This window comes from Ips typographus, linkage group LG2, assembly GCF_016097725.1.
Source record: "Ips typographus isolate SLU linkage group LG2, UJ_Ityp_2.0, whole genome shotgun sequence".
In the NCBI taxonomy this organism is placed as follows: domain Eukaryota; kingdom Metazoa; phylum Arthropoda; class Insecta; order Coleoptera; family Curculionidae; genus Ips; species Ips typographus.
Genome location: NC_138423.1, coordinates 6,452,516 through 6,470,964, shown reverse-complemented (window position 1 = coordinate 6,470,964; position 18,449 = coordinate 6,452,516). Strand labels below are relative to the sequence as shown.

Sequence of the window (18,449 nt, the reverse complement as noted above, 5' to 3'; positions counted from 1 at the left end):
TTATGACAGCTGTCAATCTAGCCTTCTACTGTAAACTCACCAATTTTGACAGTTGCCAAAAATGTCATAAAAGAACCCCCAGTCACTAATATCAAATTTTCATTAAAACTCGGTTATTTCGTACAAATGTACGGTTTAAAGTCAAATTTGTCAGAACTGTCTCAAAAATCAAGGTTAAATTTCTGACACGTGTCAATCTAGCCTTATACTATAAACTCACCAATTTTGACAGTTGCCAAAAATGTCAAAAAAGAACCCCCAATCACTAATATCAAATTTTCATTAAAAACTCAGTTATTTCGTACAAATGTACAGTTTTAAGTCAAATTTGTCAGAACTATCTCAAAAATCAAGGTTAAATTTATGACAGCTGTCAATCTAGCCTTGTACTGTAAACTCACCAATTTTGACAGTTGCCAAAAATGTCAAAAAAGAACCCCCAATCACTAATATCAAATTTTCATTAAAAACTTGGTTATTTCTTACAAGTGTACGTTTTAAAGTCTAATTTGTCAGAACTATCTCAAAAATCAAGGTTAAATTTCTGACAACTGTCAATCTAGCCTTGTACTATGAATTCACCAATTTTGACAGTTGTCAAAAATGTCAAAAAAGAACCTCCAACCATGAATATCGAATGTTCATTAAAAACTCGGTTATTTCGTACAAGTGTACTGTTTAAAGTCAAATTTGTCAAAACTATCTCAAAAATCAAGGTTAAATTTCTGGCAGCTGTCAATCTAGCCTTGTACTGTAAACTCACCAAATTTGACAGTTGCCAAAAATGTCAAAAAAGAACCTCCAACCACCAATATCGAATTTTCATTAAAAAATTTGACAGTTGTCGAAACGTACAGAGAAATAGAGACATCCATGGGCCGTAAGTCAGAAAACGTCATAGTAACGTGAGCATTTAACCAATAAAACTTGACATTTAACGTTTCTGAGTTGGGAAGCCTTTGCAAACACACCTTTTACTATACAGTACTAGGGACATAATAAAAAAAAAAACCTTTACTCCAGAAGTTATTATTCAAACAATAAAATATGCACATTTACGTAATTTTATAGAGTAGATACAGTAAAAAATAATAACTTTGGTTTAAATTGAAAATATGTCAGAATAACAAGCTGAAATACAACGTTTTGATCATTCCACACGACTAAAGTTGTTCATGATTGGTCTATTTCATACAGAGCATGATTAATATTGCCCCTGTATGAGCTGTAAATTCAAATCCAACGTAAAAGAGGTCTATAAAGTATTTACTATAAATTCTAGCTGTGACATGTAAATTTATACAAATACAACTCTTGAAACACTTTCAGAAGACAGAGGCGTTTGTAGTGCAAATATGTTTGTTTAAAGATTAGAAGTACTCCATAAACACCCTAAATTGAAAATTCAATGTATCTGTACCCAAAAAAAGAGTTGTTGGATAGAAAAGAACATTATTCTCTAACCAAACTAGATAAAAATTACATGTTATCAATCAGGACCACAGATTTTATCAATCAGGGACCACAGATAAGCTAAATTGATCTATAAACAAATTAAGATAATAGCATTTAACTCACAATTTTAACTACTTTCCCATTCGTTGTATAGACCACTCCTGCTGACACAATGGACATCGATTGTTTTGCTTTACCCAGAGAGACATGCAACAATAGTGAAATGAGTGATTACATTCACCCCATACTACGACGCAATCCTGTTTTCCGTACGAATCCTTTTTGCTTTCAGCTTGACACCTTAGACAGGCATCCATAACTTGTACCCTGAAGAATTAGAAGAAAAACCATAAATTTGTAGAAATACTCCTATATAATAATAATAATACATTTATTTCCTTAATTTAACATGAAAAATGTAATTGCCAAACACCTCAAAAGATTAAAAAAAAAAAATAGAATAGAATACAATGGGCCTGTCCCACAATTTTTTTTTATTTCATAATTACAAAGACGGATTGAAAATATTATACCCGTATTTTGTTTTCAAAAAAAAAAAAGTCTAAATAGAAAAAAAATGATGATAAAAACTACATTAATCTCATGTTTAAAACGCCAGAAGATTCAAAATTTGTGGCAGAAATGTTTATTACCAGAATTCTAATAAATTAAAGGTTTGGCATTAAAAATAATATTTAATTTATTAAATTTGACATAATTATAAGATAAAACTGGGTAAAATTCTATGATTATTATAATTTTTTCTGCATCATTAAAATATTCAGAAAAAAAACAAATGTGAGTTTGTTTCCTGGGCTTGATTTTAAAGAAAATACCTATATTTTTGATTCAGAGAGTTTTTTTTCTTAAATTCGGCATTAGTTAGAATTTCTTTTATTGGTCAACTAAATTTCTACTCAAAAAATATATTTATTCTTTCTTATGGTAGTTTTTGCAGCATAATCGATTTTGAGAAATAGTATAATAATAGTGTTACGGTTTGGGCCTACTATACTCGAGTCAGGATGAAACCGATGCGCCGCAATATCTGGCCGGGCGCGTGTTAAAGTAGGCCACAGTTAGGAGGCGCCACCTGGAAGAATCTTGGACGTTCGATGCAAATCGCGAAGCGTCATTCTAGAACGTGGTTTGTGAATATAAAAGAAGCGGAGTCGACGAGAGTAGTGTTGTGTAGTAGTGAATTTGGGAACGCGGTAAAGTTTAAATAGCGAAGTAATTGTGGAATTGTAGTAGTGTTTTTTAGTAGCTGAATTAATTATTGTACGGAGTGTTTTGAAGTGTAAATAAATTTATTAATGGTTGAGTTAAATTGACTTTGTGTGAACCCACGGGAAAATCGTAACAATTGGTGTCAGAAGTGCGATCAGACGTTAGTGCGACGTGAATTGGAACTAAACTTCGGGTTAAAGACTTGTGTTCAGAACCGGACTAGAGATTTTCGGAACAGTGGTGTGTTAAATTTATTTTATGCCAATAACAAGACGTCAAAGTGCAAACATGGAGGCCCAACTTGCAGCTATTATGGCAATGCTTGGAAAACAAGAAGAGATTCGACAGCAAAACAAAGAAGAACAAGAAAGGATTCGACAACAAGACAAAGAAGAAAAAGAAAGAATGAGACAACAAGATATAGAAATGCAAGAAAAACGTAACGTAGAAATATTGAACGGTCTAGCGGGGACCAAAACAGAAATCCAAGAGTATGTAACCCGTAGTCTCAAAAAGATGGAGTGTGATGTTGAGGAAAAATTAAAGGATGTTCGGGAAGACATTAATGATGTTCGGGACGACATTAGTAAAATTCAGATTGATGTTCGGGAGGACATTAATAAAATTCAGAATGATGTTGAGATAAAGCTACGCGACTTAGAGCAGAAAATTGACAGCAGAGGAGCCAGCTCTACAGTAATCACCGGAAACGGGCTCAACAAGATCAAGCCTCCCACATACGACGGTCAAACTTCATGGGCAACGTACCAACTCCAATTTGAGGCCGCTGCAAATGCAAATAGATGGAGTAACGAGGAAAAGGCTGTAGCACTAATAGTGGCATTACGAGGACCTGCATTGGAGCTGTTACAGACTCTGCCTATCGCCCAACGAAGCAACTATGAAGCATTAGTAGCTGCATTAGAACGTCGTTATGGGGATCAACATAAGAAAGGACTGTATCGAACGCAATTAATGGCAAGACAACAGAAAACTGGTAAAAATCTAGAAGAGTTTGAAACCGAAATTCGTCGCCTTGTGCATCTGGCTTACCCAGCCGTCCCGGATGAAATCCAAGAAGAACTTGTGGCACAGTATTTTGTAGATGGGATTCGAGATCCGGAGGTAAAGAAATGGCTGAAGATGTTCAAAGGGAGCAACAACAGTGAATTACTGATTCGAGCGCTGGAAATTGAAACTGCGTGCAATGATTTAAAGCCAGAGCCTATTCAAGAGGAAAGAGTACCGCCAGCCGATCATGTTGCTACATTAATAGATGAAATTAAAGCAATGGTAGGCCAATTAGTGCAACAAATGGCAGCATCAGGAAATAGTCAGTCCACACAATTAGAACGATCACGCCCGATCACGAGCGTGGAGTGTTATCGATGCGGACGTACGGGACACATTAGAAGGAATTGCAGACAGCGGTCTTGTTCTCCAAACCCACAGTGTCGACGAAATCAGGACATCAGAACAAATCACCGGAACTCCTCTGCTAAAAGAAACGTTACATGTTATATTTGTGGACGTAAAGGACATTACCAATGGAATTGCAGACAGCAGTCTCGTTTACCGACCCCGCAGAACTGGCGTAACCAGGAGCAGGAAATGAAGAACCCGGAAGGACATTTACCGCGATATGTAGAGGATCGTCAAGCTTTTGATAGTGATTTAAGGTACCGGAAAGGACAAATTCATAATGGTTGGAGGATTGGTCAAATCGCGATGGTGATAGATAAAGGGGCTACAAAAAGAATGAAGAGCTGCGTTTCTAAGGAGGACATAATAAAAGGACAGCGCTCAGACTCTGATTTGAAAGTAATCAGAAGATGGTTGGAGAAGGATTTGAAACCGGATTGGCAACAGATTTCCAGATATGGACCAACAGTAAGGGGTTACTGGTTGCAGTGGAATTCGCTTCGACTGCGAGATGACTTAATTACTCGCAAATGGGAAAGCCCAGACGGAAAACGCTTTGTTTACCAAACAATAGTGCCCAATTCCTGCAAAGAGAATGTGCTGAGAGAACTACATGACAGTCGCGGAGGAGGACACTTTGGAGTAAATCAGACTTTGGCTAGAATAAGAGATCGGTTTTACTGGATTAACTTCAGAAAGGACGTTGAGGAATGGTGTAAACGGTGTGACCAGTGTTCGTTACAGAAGGGATCCATCACAATTCGGGAACTTGAGAGAGAGAAGATGAAAACAAACAACGACCGTATGAAGATGACAGTGGACCACAGACCAACTGGTGGCAATTATAAGGAAGGTGATGCTGTGTGGATGTTTCAACCCAGGAGGAGCAAAGGATTAAGTCAAAGATGGCAACGACACTGGGAGGGACCTTACAATGTGGTAAAAAGGTTAAACGACGTCGCATACAGAGTCCAACGCAGCCCCAAAGGCAAGATGACAATTGTCCATCTGGACAGACTCAAGAAATACCAGGGATTAGTTGAAGCAGATCGGGACGATCAGCTTTAAGAGGGGGGCAGTGTTACGGTTTGGGCCTACTATACTCGAGTCAGGATGAAACCGATGCGCCGCAATATCTGGCCGGGCGCGTGTTAAAGTAGGCCACAGTTAGGAGGCGCCACCTGGAAGAATCTTGGACGTTCGATGCAAATCGCGAAGCGTCATTCTAGAACGTGGTTTGTGAATATGAATTTGGGAATTTGGGAACGCGGTAAAGTTTAAATAGCGAAGTAATTGTGGAATTGTAGTAGTGTTTTTAGTAGCTGTGTTAATTATTGTACGGAGTGTTTTAACGTGTTAATAAATTTATTAATTGTTCAGTTAAATTGACTTTGTGTGAACCCACGGGAAAATCGTAACAATAGTTTATTTTGCTTGTTTTAGAGGTACACATACATAACAATACATGATCACATCCTTAAATTGTGAAATTACCTCTGCTGCTGAAATAACCTCGGCCTCGGCCTCGCCTCGTCTCGTTTCTTCAAGTAAAATGATTAACACAGGAAAATAGTAAAATTTTTAGGTAACTAAATTATATAAAAACAAAATAATTTAATTAACAAAAGCCGAACAGCAAAAAGTAGAGAAATAATGTGAACATTTCATAAACAATATGTTGACATTTTTATGTATCACAAAGTCCTATTCAAAACAAAACTTAACACAGTTCCACATCAGAAGCACTGTCCTCATCACTAGAGTTCATTTGATCAGTCGAGAACTTCCTTCTCAAATGACTTGCTTTTCTTCTTGGGTAATTTTCGTATACTAGAAATTGCCGGATCCTATGTTACCAAAAGTCTTTTAAACACATCTTCAAGTGTTGGCTGTCTAGAGCATTTACGAGCATAACCTTCCCTGTATTGTTTGATGCTTTTATTTAGCGCCTCTTGGGCTTCCTCGGATAAATGTCCGATAGGGAGGCAAAACGACTTAATAATATCTGGTCCATGTACAAGAATTTTGTGGAGAGTTGTGGGCATGTTGTACCATGGGTATTATTCGACTAATAATCTAGCTGTTTGCAGGCTAAATGTTTTAAACCTATCTATATTTATTTTAAAGCCAGATGAAATGGTCTGCAGAATAATTTTTAGTCTTGTGATAATATCTGCATCAATACCAGTAATTTCAGAGGATATAAATACATTTTCAAAAAATCGCCTGGCAGTATTTCCATCGTTTGAGCTACCGAATCCAGGTTTTGGACGATCAACAATCAAACCCATTCGCGTTTTAAACTGCTCCTGAATTTTTCTTTTGGTTTCAGCAACTACCTTCTTATGGTCCACACCTCTTGCTTGCCATTTTTAGCGAGTACGGTTCTCGCACTCGCTGCAAGTTCAGGTGATGAAAATTAGCCGCGACAGACTATAATTAATAACCACGATTTTTTTAATGGCGGATGTTTGCGGAAAATGTTTTAATGACATCTTGTAGCTAAGACTCAGGGGTATAATGTTTGAAGAACTATTCCAACGGGAAGAGACCGGAAATCAACTAAATTCAATAATGTTTTATACCTAAATTTGTGTTTAGCAGCGAAACAAGAAAGTGACAAAGTGGTTTAATATTATTCAAATCTCAATACATTTTTCCTATATTTATATATTTAAAGGTATAATTTAACATTTCTTTTTAGATTTCATATTGATAAAAGTAACAAAAAAGTTGTAGTTGAGACTAGAAATTGACCCGTTAAATTAAAGTCGTATCATGTGGTTCTACAACATAAAAGTATTTACCATGTCAACAGCGGAATAGTTGCATTACAACTCCCTCTGTAGGTCATTTCTAGTACTATGATAAAGGTATTATTAAAATATATAGTTAGAAAAAGAATTACTGAAAGTTCTTAAACTCGACTTTCTGCCACCTTATTAATAAATGGCCCCTCTGTGCGCCGCCGGTGACGTACTACACTATCAACCAATCAGCGACAAGAAGTGAAACAGATGGCGTGCAACAGCCAATAAAATCGCCCAGAACTACGTACGTCACATGCGCGCCAAAACAGATCTTTTAAATTTAATGGACAAATTCAAACTAATGTAGGAACATTTATGACCATAATTTTTTCTTCAAGAATATGAAAAATTAGTTTTTTGATCCTATTCTTTCGATTCCAGTCATTAAAACAAAAATTTATAATATGTGGGATAGGCCCATTATAAAAACTAAAATTATGTCTGTCAATCCCTAAAAGTGTCGCAAAAGTGAAAACCATTTTTGTAGTAAAACTTTTTAAAATCGTTGGTTGGAGAAGTGTATTTTTGAGGTAAAACCTGTAAAAACTAAGAATAATCAAAATTTTTATAAACATTTAGTAAAATCAATACACAATTCAAATTACACTACTTCTCTCACTAAGAACGCATAAATAGGCAAAGATAGAACATTCATTCATCTAAAATGTTCATATCTGAAGTTAAGAAATTCTTCAATGCTGTACAGGGTGTCTCAGACTTGATGATTTTACCTTTGAAAGTAACAAAGATAGAGCCATATAGGATTTTTGAAAATATGACAATTTCAAACCCCCTCCTAGTATTTTCTTTATTATTAGGGAAACTACAAATGGTTTCCCTTAGAAAATTTAAGGTAGAATATCAAATATCATTGAAAAATCTATAACAGTATAGAAGTAAATTAGAAATCAACGTAGAAATCGTATTCTGGAACATGTTTATCTGTCTAGGTCAAGGTTTTTCTAATATTGGTCTTTTTTGCAGTCCACAAACACCAAAATAGTATTGGTAGCTCCAAAAGTGATTTTCTGATCCTTAAAAAAGGTCACTAAAAGCTTTCAAACAGATTTTTGCAAGCACAGCATGTGTGAAATGTCACCAGAGTCTTTCAAACTGTCTTCTGAGTGTTGAAAGTATTTTAAGAGATTTTCAACCGGTTTTTGCAGATCAGAAACACCAAAATGGCAGAAGTTTGAAGCCCTCTAGCGGTCAAACGGTTAAACCTACCAATCAGTGTTGTCATATCTTTAGAAAACCCATTTCATTGGCTATCTATTGACCTACAAAAGTTAATATAGAGTGGACCAAATAAGCAAGTTATTTACAATTGAATGAAACACTGCACTAAAAAAAGTGGAAAATAAGTACATTAACTTTGACGCCCTCTAGGGGCCCAACCAACCAGTGTTGCCATATCGTTGAAAAGCCCATTTTATTAGCTATCCATTGATGATCTATCCAAATTGGCAAGTTATCTGCGATTGAGTAAAATTCTGCATCAAAAATGTGAAAAAAAAATGTCAACTTTTACGCCCTCTAGCGGCCAAACAGTCAACCCAATTAACCAAAGTTGTCATATTTTTACAAAGCCTATTTTATCGGCTATCCATCGACATATTAAAGTCCTTACCACGTTAATCAAATAAGCAAGTCATCTAGGTTCAAACAAAACATTGCATGAAAATTGAACAGAAAATATTGGTCAACTTTGATGCCTTTCAGCGGCAAAACGATTCAACCGATCAAGCAAAGTAGTTATACCACTGGAAAGCTCATTTCATTGTCTATCCATCGACATATAAAACTATCTACATTATGTGTCATATAAGATAGTTATTCACAATTGAATGAAAGAGTGTATGAAAAGTTTTAAAAAACCTAAATTTAGCCAAACACGTGGAAAAATGATGAAAAAAGCCATGTGATTTGTATCATTTTTAAGAACTTGTTCTTTCACCTCCAGATAAATTTAATTGTTAGGATAATTTCTATAGAAATGACAAATAGCAGCCTCTGGGCTTCCAGAGAAATTATCCTTCGGATAAAGTTATTCTGGACTGAAAGTACTGGTCCTAAATGAAAAACAGTCAAAATAGCTGTCAAAAGTCATGTGACACTTCACCACAAAACGGACAACATAACGGATTGTGTGTGCGTGTGTCACATGATTTAGATGGAACAGAAAAGTAAAAGAATTTTAGAAAAAAACAAATCAAAATGACATAATGGAAAATGAAAAAATAATGTGTCTTTGGAAAAACTGCTTGGAACAAAACATGTCAAATGGGGGAAATGTCATGTGATATAAAAAAAATTGGTTAAAAGTCATGATTATAGTCAAAACCGGATTGTTTGGTAATAATTCTTAACAAATATGAACAGAAATGGAAAACTTCAGCTAACCATAACTCAGTTATTTGGAAAAATATGAAAAAAGTGTAAAAGAGGAACATTGTAGGAAATTTCACCCTGAACAAGATTGTATTAGGGTACTTTTGCCCTAAAGGGCCTTTTCAGGGTGATACTTCCAAAACACTGACTAACACAAAAAAGTGCTTCAAAAAGCCTCTAACCAAGTTTAACTTAAATAAGTGTAAAAGGGAAATTTCTAGGTTGATTTTTAATTTATCTCCATGGTGTTCCAAATCTGCTTATTCTTATTCCAAATCTGCATCAATATACAGGGTGTCCCATTTATAAAAAAAAAGTATGTTTGATTCTTAAAAATTCCAGAAAAAAAACTATTTGGATTCTATGTTAAATTTCTATGCTATTTGTAGCTTTTCTGTGTTGCTAATGATAAAGAAAATACAAGGGGGGTTCCAAATTGTCTTTCATTGCAAAAAGTACTGCCTTGACCGAGGCCTTGACAGTTAGTGCCTACAAAGTTACATTGAAATATGTCCAGAAGTTTTGGAACTACTACAAAAACTGCTTTTTATTCAAATTTTAACACTCTGAATCTCAGTGACCAAACAACTTTGGACACTTGAATCATCCTGTATACCAATAATTATTTTTTTAAAGTTTTTCTTTGATGTAAAACTAAAGTATTTGGTCTGTACTACAAACTTAGGAAACTCACCTACAAATGGCACAAGTATCACACTCAACATCCCAACTCCACATGGCCACTGCATTCCATTTTTTAAGGGTGAACATTTTTTCGGATTTTTGGTTTTCATTGTCCATTTTTTCATTGTCGTTTTCGTCCGCCATACTTGTTGATTATTTGACTAGTGGTTAGTGGCAAAAAACTACAATTATTTAATAATACAGTTTTTTTTAGAACAATAATAATGTAATTGTAAAGAAAGTGGAGTTTTTTTTGTTTTTGTTTATATTTTGGATTTTTTAAATTGTCAATTGTCATGATAAATGTCATTCGTCATTGTCATTGTCAATGGCTCTGGTGGTGCGTTCACAATTTCGCCGAGTAATTTGTCGGGCATACGCTATCGGCTTTGCTTTATCCCGGTCCCCATTACTTAGGCAATTTCTTTTAACAATTTGAAAGAAAAGTTTCAATTAATTCCTCAGTCAGTAGAGAATACAAGAAACCGGCGTTTCCATTACCATTACCATTATTGGGGGCAGCTAGCTGATGGGTGGAATGAGTAGCTCACTAGCCACTGCCGGTCCTAAGCTGGGAAAAAGCAGGAAAGTTCTGGGGGTAACATAAAAAGGCTCTTAGGGCTCACGTATTGCTACCATGACGAACAATCAAACAGATATCACGCACCCTGCTTCTACATTTTCCACAGTCCACCCAAGAGTACTCCGAGCACTGATTTGACGTAATAATTGACAGTAGTGACATATTATTTCTGTGTTCATGTCATTTCATGTTGATGTTTTTTTTTGTTTGTGGTTTGTGGGGTCCCTGTGGGTATTAAAAAATTGAAAGTACCAGAAAAGAACTGCTAAATCCCAGTATTTTTTAAGAATAACTTCCTTTATACAGGTGCAACAGTGAGTTATGCTTCAAAAGACAATGCCGATTGATTACCTGAGAATAGACAAATAGGATAGGTAATTTGGTTTTAATAGATTTTTGATTAGGGATATGTTGACATTATATAAAATCATGTAATAATAGTTCAGTCCATTCAATATCGGATTGATTTAAAAATAACCGGACATGCTTTAGTGTTTAAGCAAAAAATCTATAAAGTGTATGTGACCAAGCACAAAAAAATTCATTTTTTTCTGCTTTAAAGGCAAGATTAGGAAAAAATGTCATTGTTGGTATTTGTAGTGAATAATGATGATTAAATGACTTGTATTGTTCCCATACATTGCTAGGAAGTAGTATACACATCAAAGTGACTCTTTTAATTATATGATAGTGTTTATGTTTTCACATTATGATTGGTATCAATGGAGGTAGGTATCAATGTTATTGTTTCGATTAACTAAGGCTGGGATTACCCAACTTTATAGTCATAATCATAAACTTGTTTACATGTTTTTATGGACAAAAATTAAGTTTATGATTATGACTATAAAGTGGGGTAATCCCAGCCTTCAAATTTGAAGTTTTTGATTTACAAGTAAGAATTCAAATTACAAATACTAAAATAACTGACTGACCAGTTTAGGGTTCACAACTGAAAACTGTCATCTGTCACAATAAACTATCATCTTAATGTCACTTGTCAAAATCATGTGATATTCAGGTACATTTTTATTGGTTGCTCCATGAGTGTTAAGTTTATAAAATTTAAGAAAAATCTTAAATATTAAGTGAGCATAACCCCACCATAAGAATGCCTGGGTCTTGTAATTTATTTATTTAGTTAATTTTTCTCTCTACAAATTTAATTTTGTTTGAATCTAGATGAGGTTAATTTCAGGGGTTGACAGGTTAGACTTTTACCATGAATGGGTCAAAGAAGAATAGATTGGTTGGTTGCATAAGTATATGGTTATGATATATCTGAGGATAGATAATTTTCTAAAATATTGGCTAAAAAGCATTGCCATTTTCTCCATTAGAGATTGCCTTTGAGTAATGAGTATTGATTTATTGATGCCTGAATAAAATGATTTTGACAAATGACAAAGACATATGAGTATTATGTCATTACAGTCAACTTGAGGATATGTCACTGTTACCATATACAGGGTGGTCCGAATTAATTGTAGGATACTTAAAGGGTAGAAAGTACATGAAAAATAAACGCCAAAGTGCCTTATAAACTAGGGTCAAAAAGTGCCACCTAGCGGAGCTAGCAGGCTTTAAAGGTGTGCCCCTAAAATCAGTTTTAAAAATACAGTTTAATTTCTAGTGCAACTTTTTTTTATCATGCATTAGCTTAAAAAAATGACGATATCTGAAAAACTGTGCAAAATAAAAAGAAATGTCAAGACAAGCTTTTTTTAGGACAATGTATGGGCTACCACATGTGCCATATCAGAATGCCAAAAAAACACAACTAAAAGAAATTTGAACTTGTCAAACTTTTTGAACTGCTCTCGTATCTGTTCAGATTATTTTTAAAAATCAAAAAAAATCCCAAATGGTTACTTAAAAATGGTGAACATGCATGCCAAATTTCATTCGCGTAACTTTTTTTATTCAGGAATTAAAATAAAAAAACTGATTTTAGGGGCACACCTTTAAAGCCTGCTAGCTCCGCTAGGTGGCACTTTTCGACCCTAGTTTATAAGGCACTTTGGCGTTTATTTTTCATGTATTTTCTGCCCTTTAAGTATCCTACAATTAATTCGGACCACCCTGTATATGTTTATGCAACTATATTATTAACATGCTATATTATTATTGCAAAAAAAAAGTATTGTATGATACCTACATAAATTTTATCCAATATATCCATATAACAGATTTATCCGAATATTGTTGCCATCCCTATTCTCAATATGGCAATACTGCTATTTTATCTGAAACCCCCCTGTATATTTCTGAATTTTTTAAATCCCTATAGAGAGTTATTCATGTTAATAAACGCTGAATATTGTGACTAAACTAGTTGGTATTAAAACTTGTTAAAGTTGTATTTTTTCAAATGGGTCACCTAGTATAGTACTTTATATTTCAAAGTGTCTAACTCACACCTCAGCTCATACAGGATGTCTCAACATTTTTATCCATTTAAACAATAATATCTCCTCAAAATCAAATGAAATACCCCCTATTTTACGGTTACAGCAAAATTAAAAATTTTAAGAGTTCCTATTGGCGTCTCAAGTTAAGATCGCTGCGCCATTTGAACTAACCCGTTCCTAACCTAACATTATAAAATTCCTAACCAACACATGCCAAAATCCACTTAACAAACGGAGAAATGACAGCTGGATGCCCGAAACTGTTTTCAAAACTGATCAGTAGAGGGAGTATCTCTTATCTTGAAACGCCAATAGCTAACTGTTTGCATTTTTTTTGTATAATCAACATTTCTTGATTTTAAACTGATATTGATAAAATAAATAGTCCTTTTTATTTTTGCAATACATAATATTACTATTAGTAATAATAATAATACCAATCAGATTTTTCTACAAAAATATCTGGCTTTACATAATAAAAGAATGGTGGTTCACTATTTTTGTCACCCTGTAAGCAATTTTTCAGAACAGAGCGCTCAAAACGGTTCTTTTAAGTGGTTGAACCACCCTGAACTCACAAAAATGTCTGATTTACAGGGTGCGCAAATTTAAAACCACAATTTCTGTGTGTTCAATTCAAATCTTTAAAAATTTGTTGCACCAAACCAGTTTTTACTAAATATCTCGAAAACAGTGAACGTTACGAAAAATTTGCAAGGGACCGAAAATGTTCCTAATCAACTTCTTAATTCAGTACTGCAAATTTGCAAGACCGTTTTTGCTTCCAGTATACAGGGTGTGCATGAAAAGTATGGTGGTTGACTGTTTTTGGTCACCCGGCACGCAATTTTTCAGGTAGAATTTTTTGCTTAACACCACTGGAAAGAGGAGCTCAAGACGATTAATTTGAATGGTTCAACCTTCCTGAACTACCAAAAATAACCGCGTTACAGGGTGTTCAAATTTCAAACCACAGTTTCAACCGATTTGTTGCATCAAGCTAGTTTTTGCTAAATAACTCAGAAACGGTGAAAGTTACAAAAATTTTGCAAAGGACTAAAAATGTTCTTAATCAACTGATTAATTCAGTACTGTAAATTTGCAGGACCGTTTTTGCTTCCAGTATACAAGGTGTGCATGAAAAGTATGGTGATTGACTGTTTTTGGTCACCCTGTACGCAATTTTTCAGGTAGATTTTTTTGCTCAACACCACTGAAAAGAGAAGCTTAAGACGATTAATTTGAGTGGTTCAACCTCCCTGAACTACCAAAAATAACCGCGTTACAGGGTGTTCAAATTTCAAACCAAAGTTTTAACCGATTTGTTGCATCAAGCCAGTTTTTACTAAATAACTGAGAAACGGTGGAAGTTACAAAAAAATTGCAAGAGACCCAAAATGTATGTGTTTTTGCTTCCAGTATACTGGGTGTGCATGAAAAGTGCAGTGATTCAGATTTACAACTTTTCAAATTAATGACAGTCATAGAATAATAGAATACAATTTATAACTTACCTCATATTTTGGTAAGAAAGCATTCTTGGATCTAAATTCATGTAAACTTTTTGCCATATTTTTCGATGAGCAAGCTGTTAAATTATTGCAGACTAATTCTAAAACACCCTGTATGCAAGATACTAAATAATAATAATATTTAGCTTATTCAACATAAAAGAATATAAATGCTTCAGATAATTCTTTAATTCAGCTAGCACATTTGTAAAATGTGAAAAGTAAGAAAATAACAGGAAAAAGACAAACTACCAACTAATCAATAAAAAACAATTTTGTATTTGTTTTTCTTATTATAATGTTTTATTTTACTAATGTAAAAACAATAATAATTTATTATTCTTTAAATTGTGGCTGTATCCACAAAAAAACCAACTTGAGAGATTTGTTTCTTTATTTTTAGCGGATATGGAGGACACTTTGAGTGTTAAATCGAACGAGTCTTTACCTACTAGCGACGAGTTCGATTTTTTGTCGGATAAACCAAGCGCCAGCAAGACTCCAACTTTGGATTTTAAGATCGAATTGAACGAGTTGAGAGACGCTTTAAGCGAGGTAAACTTGCCAAATGCGGCACAACAACAATTCGGATCAACCATTAATTCTGAGATACTTCAGGACACTGATATTACATCTACCATGACCGATCAGACTGACGGACAAGATATCTACGATAAAAAAGTGGGACAGTCGACGTTTTATGCGGGACCGGTCAGCCTGGGACAAGATCCACTTACTCAGGATTTAAGTCCCGTTGAAAAGCAGGATTCCATGAAAGCTGATCTCAGTTCAGAGGACGATAATACAAGCAGTAAGTCACGACGTTTTGATTTTACTAGATGCCAAATAATATAGTCTGTTCAGTGAGTTTTGACTGTTGCGTCACAATCACCATGCAATGTATGTCGGTGATTAACTGTAATATTGATTGATTATCAAAATAACCGGGTGTCCCTGAGAAGTGGGTACCCCTACAACTTTTTAATAAATTTTGGGAGAAACATTTTGAGGAATTCATTAAAATTGGGGGGGGGGGAGGAGAGAGAGAGAGGCGAGATTTCTTTTCTTATTTATTTATTTGATTACAAACCCCACAGAAATACATCCAATTATAGGGTAGGTTGGTTAAAGACAATTATTAATGTACATAGCAAATATACAAAGTAACAAGCAATAAGTTTACCGCATTTCTTAAATCATCTTTCTAAATCGATTCAAATCTACACTAAAAACATCACATTGGTCCCTAACTTGATTATATAATTTACACATACTTATAATGGGAGAATTAAAATAAAAATTAGTTCGTGCATTATCAACATACATGCTTGTTGGATTCCTGATTCGATAATTTGGCACATGAAAACTTATTAAAGCTAACAAATTAGGGTCTTCAATATTATTATTAATCAGTTTGTGTAAAAACACCAAATATGCTACAGATCTTCGACTTTCTAAGGTGTGCAAATTATATCTCTTCAGGATGTCTACTTTAGGTATATGAAGTTGATATATACCGGTTTCCTTGTATTTTATATATCTTAGCATTTTATTTTGGACTTTCTGTAAGCTATACTTATGGATATTATAATGAGGACTCCAAATAACCGAGCAATATTCTAGGATTGATCTTATATATGACACATATAGTGTCCTTATGCATGTCATATTATTAAAGTCCTTGCAGTTTCGAACTATAAATCCATACATATTATAGGCTTTATTAACAATATTACCTATATGTGTCTTAAAATTAAGTTGAGAGTTAAAAGTAACTCCTAGATCCACCATTTCACTAACACGAGGCAACACTGCTCCATTAATTGTATAGCTAAAATAGGATAGACTTTTTTTTCGTGTATAGCTAAGGACATAACATTTATTGACATTAAGTTCCAAACCGTTTTCAACCGACCAACTATGAACTTTGTTCATATCCTCTTGAAGTGATTGACAGTCTTCCATGTTTTTTATTCTAAGGTACAATTTTAAGTCATCAGCAAATAGTAACGTTTTGGACTTATTAACGGTATCAATTAAATTGTTTATAAATAAAAGGAACAGTAGTGGTCCGAGATTAGATCCCTGTGGGACACCTGAAGTTGGTATAAAATAATTAGAGCTAAACCCCCTGAGTAAGACTTTCTGCTGCCTATTACTAAGGTAAGATTGAAAAAAATTAACCAGGCCGTCGTCAAACCCAAACCCTGTATCTAGTTTTCTTAGAAGAATGTTGTGTGGGATGCAGTCAAAAGCCTTTGCAAAATCTGTGTAAATAACATCTACCTGACAACTCTTGTCTAACTTTTCTGCTATGTATTGAGTTAAATTGCATAAATTCGTGGCAGTTGATTTATTCTTCATAAATCCATGTTGCATGGGTGATATTTTATTTCGTACGTAATTATAAATCTGTTTATACAGGGTGTCCGGAAAATACGTGTACAACGTTTGACGACAGACTCCTGACGTCAAAATATGTCGATCTAAGCCGACTTAGTTATATCCAAAATTGTCTCGTTTAGCCGGTAGAGGGCGTCAAAAATTTGTAAAAATATTGGTTTTTTACTAAATTACGTGAAAACGTGCTAATGGATTTTAATGAATTTTAGTATGTAGACTAATACTATAAAATGACGTTTTCTAGTAGTATAGTCACCGGCTGTAAATAAGTGGAAGTGTTATAAAAGTGATATAATACGTCAACATTTCTCCTCATTTTTTATATGAACGGCGTTATGACAACCCAGATATTTTTGTCGAGTGACCGGAAGTATTTTGAAGCTATTTTACCTCTTTAATATTTCCCGGTGGATGAGCTGTTTCGCCAGAAAAAAAAAATTTACAATTACCTGCATACATCAAAGTAGGTATAATAAAGTTGAAATTATTTATTGTAAGAAACTAAGTAAACCAAAAACATTACTTAAGCAAATGTGTAAAATGACCGCCATCTTGCTGAATACACTTATCAATACTCTTTAAGAAATGAAATTGTACCCAATATTTTTACAAATTTTTGACGCCCTCTACCGGCTAAACGAGACAATTTTGGATATAACTAAGTCGGCTTAGATCGACATATTTTGACGTCAGGAGTCTGTCGTCAAACGTTGTACACGTATTTTCCGGACACCCTGTATATTATTGATTCAAATATTTTTGCAGGACATGACAAAATAGCGATCGGTCTATAATTCTTAATGTCTGACGTATTTCCTTTCTTAAAAACTGGACATATCTTAACTTCTTTCCACATTGTCGGAAAGTTTCTAGTACTTATTGACATGTTAAACAAAATTCTCAATGGTTCAGCAACAAATCCTACCAAACCTTTTATTATACAGGGTGTCTCAGTTTTAAGTGCCCAAACTTTAATGTCGGATAGTACGTCGAAAAATAACAACACTTTGCTATATAAACCTATATCCAATAGGGCGTCGTTACTGATATACAGGGTGTTAAAGTTTTTTAAAAAAATTGCTTATTTGAGAATTTCTCGAAAACCGTTGGAGATATTGTAATGAAATTTTTGTGTGAATATCTCCTGTTCAAAACGTCTTCAATGAAATAAAAAATTGAACTGTGACGCAACCAGTGTCGTACTTACCGACGTACGCCTAGGTACTTTGGATAAAAAAAATGTTACGCCACTGCCTTTTTGGAAATTAAAATTTGTTTTTGAGATGACTGTTCAATTTGGGAGACAAAAGTCCTCTTGTGTTTTTTCGGATTGACGCACCATTTCAGAGTAAAAAAAGGAAAGGTGACATCATTGCATGTCTTAATTACATGGATTAATTAAATTTTATCGTTTGGATGACTTCCCATTCTGGTTGGTGACAAATGTCGAACTGACAGCACATTATAATAACGTTCAATTTCAACACTTTAAAGTTTGTTTAGTTCTTTTTTTAAAATGCCACACTTATTTACTAATGCCGAGTACGCT

General features: G+C 34.4%; 2 protein-coding genes and 1 long non-coding RNA gene across 8 annotated transcripts in view; 1 reads left to right on the top strand and 2 right to left on the bottom strand.

Annotated features, from left to right (window-relative positions):
- The window catches only part of LOC145724330 (uncharacterized), a 111,200-nt gene that overhangs the window by 30,690 nt on the left and 62,061 nt on the right, over positions 1-18,449 (bottom strand). The window lies entirely within an intron of this gene.
- Roc2 (Regulator of cullins 2) lies at positions 1,014-10,285 on the bottom strand. The gene is made up of 2 exons (XM_081972507.1): positions 10,003-10,285; positions 1,014-1,782 (listed from the first exon to the last, which is right to left on the bottom strand). Exons 1-2 carry the CDS (start codon positions 10,134-10,136, stop codon positions 1,587-1,589), a joined length of 330 nt encoding a protein of 109 aa, XP_081828633.1. The 5' UTR covers positions 10,137-10,285; the 3' UTR covers positions 1,014-1,586.
- Positions 10,748-18,449, top strand: part of GAPcenA (GTPase activating protein and centrosome-associated) — an 81,531-nt gene continuing 73,829 nt past the window's right edge. For 3 of the 6 annotated variants that reach the window (XM_081972493.1, XM_081972492.1, XM_081972497.1), the window contains exons 1-3: positions 11,157-11,303; positions 14,901-15,052; positions 15,116-15,308. In XM_081972493.1, the coding sequence (XP_081828619.1) occupies positions 11,285-11,303; positions 14,901-15,052; positions 15,116-15,308 (364 nt within the window). In that variant the 5' untranslated portion in view covers positions 11,157-11,284. Of the gene's footprint in view, positions 10,950-11,156; positions 11,304-14,900; positions 15,053-15,115; positions 15,309-18,449 lie in introns of those variants that run through there. The other 3 variants (XM_081972495.1, XM_081972494.1, XM_081972496.1) reach the window with 3 other exon arrangements.

Excerpts from the sequence above, each read along its gene's own strand:
- Roc2 (XM_081972507.1), bottom strand. The coding sequence starts at position 10,136 with ATGGCGGACGAAAACGACAATGAAAAAATGGACAATGAAAACCAAAAA. Across the intron at positions 1,783-10,002 it reads GATACTTGTGCCATTTGTAG|GGTACAAGTTATGGATGCCT; the intron begins GTGAGTTTCCTA and ends CTAATTCTTCAG.